General features: G+C 38.2%; 1 protein-coding gene across 2 annotated transcripts in view; it reads left to right on the plus strand.

The window, feature by feature from the left end:
* The first annotated feature begins 270 nt into the window (after positions 1 to 270).
* Positions 271 to 6,258, plus strand: part of ZNF383 (zinc finger protein 383) — an 11,455-nt gene continuing 5,467 nt past the window's right edge. The window contains exon 1 of one of the 2 annotated variants that reach the window (XR_004260110.1): positions 271 to 2,321. Coding sequence is in view for 1 of the 2 variants with exons in the window: in XM_032248966.1 (XP_032104857.1) it covers positions 1,038 to 2,222 (1,185 nt within the window). In the remaining variant the exon portion in view is untranslated. Of the gene's footprint in view, positions 2,943 to 6,258 lie in introns of those variants that run through there. The other variant, XM_032248966.1, reaches the window with a different exon arrangement.

Below are 6,258 nucleotides of genomic sequence, written 5' to 3' on the forward strand. Positions count from 1 at the left end.
ATTGATTAAATCCATGGTAACTCAGTCTCTAGCCTCTCTCCCCTTCTCGGAGGTCAGGTAGCAGAAAGTCCCAACCCTCATTTTTTTTCTTTCTTTTTGTGACAGAGTCTCACTCTGTCACCAGGCTGGAGCGCAGTGGCTCAATCTCACTGCAGCCTCTGCTTCCTGGGTTCAAGCAATTTCTCCTGCCTCAGCCTCCCTAGTAACTGAGACTACAGGCATGTGCTACCACGCCCAGCTAATTTTTGTATTTTTAGTAGAAATGGGGTTTCACCATGTTGGCCTGGAGGGTCTTGATCTTTTGACCTCGTGATCCACCTGCGTCGGCCTCCCAAACTGCTGGGATTACAGGCGTGCCCAAAAGTCTCAGCCCTCTCATCAGAAGCTAGTGTTTCTGGTAATCAGATCCCACCCTGAAGCTTTCTTAGGGCCCACCATGAATTACCTTATTAGCATAACAAAGACCCCTGCCAGGAAATTCCAAGTGTTTTTAAAGTTCTGTGTGGGGCTATATTATACCTCAGCCAAAGAATCTTCCCCATATGAATTTATTTCTCTCAGGAGACCTTTAATGGAGGCTAGAAAATGATCCACTTCATGTTGTACATATTGTCTGATATACTTATCTCTTATATACACACATGCATACTTATATAGATACATGTATATCATATATATGTATATAAGTAGACTTACGTGCGCAGATATGGCTAGTCATGTTTTAATATGGAAAATAGCCCAACCATTGTATATTTACCAGCCTTTCCAGGTGATTCTGATCCACATCCGTGTTTGAGTATCATTGTAGTAACTTATTTGTATAGTTACCTTCCTCTGATTCCTGCATTATCTTACCAATTTCTGCTGCTTGCCTGTCCACTTTTTCAGATTACACAGATATCCTGTGAACCCTGTGCCATTTACCTAGTAGATACTTTTCTCACTTTAATTTTTCCATTTCTCTTATAAAAGTTCGACTTTTCACAAATAGGAAGAAAGAACATTGATCATTTTATTTTCTTTCAGATCTGGAATCAATGTGTGAAACCAAGTTATTGTCTCTAAAGAAGGAAGTTTATGAAATAGAATTATGCCAGAGGGAGATAATGGGACTGCCAAAGTATGGCCTTGAGTACTCTAGTTTTGGAGATGTTTTGGAATATAGAAGCCACCTTGCAAAACAACTGGGATATCAAAATGGGCATTTCAGTCCAGAAATATTCACTCCTGAATACATGCCCACATTTATTCAACAGACATTCCTTACTCTCCATCAAATAATTAATGATGAACACAGACCCTATGAATGTAAGAAATGTGGAAAGGCCTTTAGTCAGAACTCACAATTTATTCAACATCAGAGAATTCATATTGGTGAAAAATCTTATGAATGTAAAGAGTGCGGGAAATTCTTTAGTTGTGGTTCACACGTTACTCGGCATCTGAAAATTCATACTGGTGAAAAACCCTTTGAATGTAAGGAATGTGGAAAGGCCTTCAGTTGTAGCTCATACCTTTCTCAACATCAGAGAATCCATACTGGTAAAAAACCCTATGAATGTAAGGAATGTGGGAAGGCCTTTAGTTATTGCTCAAATCTTATTGACCATCAGCGAATTCACACTGGTGAAAAGCCTTATGAATGTAAAGTATGTGGGAAAGCCTTTACTAAGAGCTCACAACTTTTTCAACATGTGCGAATTCATACAGGTGAGAAACCCTATGAATGTAAGGAATGTGGGAAAGCCTTTACCCAGAGCTCAAAGCTTGTTCAACATCAGAGAGTTCACACTGGTGAGAAACCCTATGAGTGCAAGGAATGTGGCAAAGCCTTTAGTAGTGGCTCAGCACTTACTAATCATCAAAGAATTCACACTGGTGAGAAACCCTATGATTGTAAGGAATGTGGGAAGGCTTTTACCCAGAGCTCACAGCTTCGTCAGCATCAGAGAATTCACGCTGGTGAGAAACCCTTTGAATGTCTTGAATGTGGGAAGGCCTTTACTCAGAACTCACAACTTTTCCAACATCAGAGAATTCATACTGATGAAAAACCGTATGAATGTAATGAATGTGGAAAGGCCTTTAATAAATGCTCAAACCTCACTCGACACCAGAGAATTCACACTGGTGAAAAGCCCTATAACTGTAAGGAATGTGGGAAGGCTTTTAGTAGTGGCTCAGATCTCATTCGCCATCAGGGAATTCATGCTAATGAATAATAAAAATTAAAGCTCCTGTCACCTTCCTCATATTTTAAACCAAAATTCACATGTAATAGTTACCCTCTTTCACAATTTTTTATAACTTTGTATTTAAATGTATTTACAAGTTATAAATTCAGAGTCTAAATTGAGATTCCTTCTCCCCGGCCCTCCATCATATACCAATGCCAGTTGTTCTATGGTTCTTTCTTTCATTGTTTGGTTCTGCTTTCTTGGTGGTGCATTATACTCTTGTTTATATTTGCTTGTGTTTTTAGGGCTATCTTTTCTGATTTGTGTATTTGTGTTTGCACCAGTATCGCGCTGTTTGAATTGTGTTACCTTTAATATTTTTAAATTCCTTGTGAGTCATAACTTTGTTTTTGAAGTCAGTGTTAATCTTTTAGTTTTATTTTACAAATTTACGCTTTTAGTTATTAAGCCAAAAATCACAAAAAATTGCAAACTAAAAAGCAAAAAATAATTGTAATCATACTCATAGATGGCTACTCTCAATTTGGTAAAGAGAATCTTGCTGTACTTTGCTTTTTGAGAAAGTATAATTATGGTGTGCGTGCTGTATCTTTAACTGCTTTTATCATGCCAAAAAATTCATGAGTGCCATTTCAATAAACATAGATTTTTATTATTTTCATGACATTTAATGACTTTAGAATGACTCTTCATGTTATGGTTACCTCGAAATTTTTGCAGCTATAAAAGCTGACTTCCTTATTATGACCCAAAATTTATCTTTGGATGCTTGTTTTTACTTTTAAAACATTTATTTTAATTGCTAAAATTATCCAAATTTTCTTCTTGTGAACTGTTTTGTTCCTTTACATCAAACCTAACCCCAGTGCCACACTAGAAACTAATCACTGTTATGAAAGGTGTTTATCATTCCAGATATGAAATATTTTTATTTTAATTTTTAAAGAATGGAGTCTCACTCTGTTGCCCAGGCTGGCATGCTGTGGTGCGATATCGGCTCACCACAACCTCTACCTCCCAGGTTCGAGCAGTTTTCCTGCCTCAGCCTCCCAAGTAGCTGGGACTACAGGCACGCACCACCATGCTTGGCTAATTTTTATATTTTTAGTAGACACAGTGTTTCACTATGTTGGCCAAGCTGGTCTTGAACCCTTGACCTTGTCATCCGCCTGTCTCGGCTTCCCAAAGTGCTGGGATTACAGGTGTGAGCGACTGTACTGTCCTGATTTTTTTTCTTACAGATGTTAATGGTATTTTAAAAAATATGTCTAGGTATATATAATCAGGCTGTATGTCTTGGTTTGCTGTGAGGAGTCAATGAATAATAAATGTATAGTACTTCAAACTTTTATTAGGTTTAGTAAAAGTTTTCCACTATTATCAATGATATGCTCATTATGATAAGTTTCTTAAGATTTATGGAGATGATTTTAACCATGTTGTTTACCTTTGGCAAGTTTATAATTCATAGTGGAAAAAGAGAAACATTTGTAATGAGTATAACAAAGCCTTTCCCCATCATTATTATTCAGCATGGAATTTTAAAAGGAAGAAAAAAAGTATGTGTGAATAGTCTTTGTTCAGATTTCATCTTTTTTTTTTTTTTTTGAGACGGAGTTTCGCTCTTGTTACCCAGGCTGGAGTGCAATGGCGCGAGCTCGGCTCACCGCAACCTCCTCCTCCTGGGTTCAGGCAATTCTCCTGCCTCAGCCTCCTGAGTCGCTGGGATTACAGGCACGCGCCACCATGCCCAGCTAATTTTTTGTATTTTTAGTAGAGACGGGGTTTCACCGTGTTGACCAGGATGGTCTCGATCTCTTGACCTTGTGATCCACCCGCCTCAGCCTCCCAAAGTGCTGGGATTACAGGCTTGAGCCACCGCGCCCAGCCAGATTTCATCTTTTATGCTACATAAAGAATACCAGTCTGAGGCCAGGCACAGTGGCTCACACCTGTAATAGTAGCACTTTGGGAGGCCAAGGTAGGTGGATCACTTGAGGTCAGGGGTTTGAGACCAGCCTGGCCAACATGGTGGTGAAACCCCATCTCTACTAAAAATATAAAAAAAAATTAGCCAGGCGTGGTATTGCATGCATATACTCCTAGCTATTCGGGAGGCTGAGGTGGGAGGACTGCTTGAACTGGGAGGTGGAAGTTACAGTGAGCTGAGACTGTGCCACTGCACACTCCACACTGGGTGACAGAGGGAGACTCTGCCTTAAAAAAAAAAAAAAAATACCAATCTGAAACCCTGTAAATATCATGCACAGTAGAAAGCACAGGTCTGAAAAAACCAGGAAGAGATTATAACAGTTTTTCTAATATTTCCTCCCAAAAAGCAGAAAACATACTGGCCACATTATTTGACCAGAAGAAGCAGTACAATAGGATAGCCATCAAATATATGATTATTAATTCAATATTCCCTCTTCATTAACATGGGTTAAGGAATAAATCCCTAATATATACATTATTTTTCTTTTTTCTTTTTTCTTTTTTTTTTTTTTTTTTTTTTTTGAGAGGGAGTCTTGCTCTGTCTCTCAGGCTGTGCAGTGGTGCAGTCTTGGCTCACTGCAACCTCCACCTCCTGGGTTCAAGCGATTCTCCTGCCTCAGCCTCCCAAGTAGTTAGGATTAAAGGCATGCACCACCACACCCGGCTAGGTATTATTTTAAAAGGCAGAAATAACTGAAAGAAAAAAACTGGATCTAAATAAAATACAAAATTTGATATTTGATGGAAGACAAAAAAAAAGGAGACAAACTTGAGTGATTCCACAGGTGAAATAAGAATGACAAATAATATTGTAAATGAGAAATTGAAATGACTCTGTCTTTCTCATATATATATATATATATATATGTATGTATGTATGTATGTATATGTATATTTTTTGAGACAAAGTCTCACTCTGTCGCCCAGGCTGGAGTGCAGTGGTGTGATCGCTCCTCACTGCAACCTCTGACTCCCGGGGTTCAAGCTGTTATCCTGCCTCAGCCTCCTGAGTAGCTGGTATTACATGCATGCACCACCATGCCCAGCTAATTTTTTTGTATTTTTAGTAGAGATGAGGTTTTTTCATATTGGCCAGGCTAGTCTTGAACTCCTGACCTCAGGTGATCCGCCTGCCTCGGCATCCAAAAGTGCTGGTATGACAGGTGTGAGCCATCACACCTGGCCAAAAAGACTATGTATTAAAACTTAAAAGAAACGTGGAATGGGTAGAAATTGTTTTGTTCATATACTACAGACCACTCAACTGTACACTTAAAAAGGGTGAATATTATGCTGTGTAAATTTTATCTCAATTTAAAAACTTAAGGCTGGGTGCAGTGGCTCATGCCTGTAATCCCAGCACTTTGGGAGGCTGAGGTTGGAGAGTGCCTTGAGGCTGGGAGTTCAAGACCAGCTTAGGTAACATAGTGAGGCTCCCTCCCCTCATCTCCACAAGAAAGAATTTAAAGACAACAAACTTAAAAGTTGATATTATATATTTTTATAACATACCTGAAAATCTGGAAAAATCCGTGATTTTTAATAAGTTGACATCAGAATTAACTGGAGGTGTAAAATCTTAATAGACCTCCCTCCAGAATAAACTTTAAAAAATAAGACCATAAAATTTTTCAAAAAGCATTTTAAATGTCAAATTGCTACACTAAAAAATACACGAAGCTTGGCATTTTTGTAAGTGAAATCTATGAAATGTTTTGGGAACTCTTCCAGGACCCAGACTGAGATAGCAAATTACCTATTTTTATGAATTTGTCACAATCCTGATGTTAAAACCTACTGGAAGAACCCAAAACAATTTGTCCAGGATCACTTATGAAAATATGGGGTTATAAATTAGCAAATCAAATCTAGTAACCCATTGAAAGTAAATATTTGTCACATTCTGAATTTAGGAACAAAACAATTCTGATAAATCTTTTCCAAACTTGTTACTTACTTTCTGAAACTTGAAAATTAAGTTGATTTAGAGAACATAGTATCCCTTAATGTCTGAACTCAGGAACCAAATAGATGTGGATAGCAAGGGATTGTTGGAATACTACAC

This window comes from Sapajus apella, unplaced genomic scaffold (assembly GCF_009761245.1).
Source record: "Sapajus apella isolate SASKATOON/1434 unplaced genomic scaffold, GSC_monkey_1.0 scaffold68, whole genome shotgun sequence".
NCBI lineage: Eukaryota > Metazoa > Chordata > Mammalia > Primates > Cebidae > Sapajus > Sapajus apella.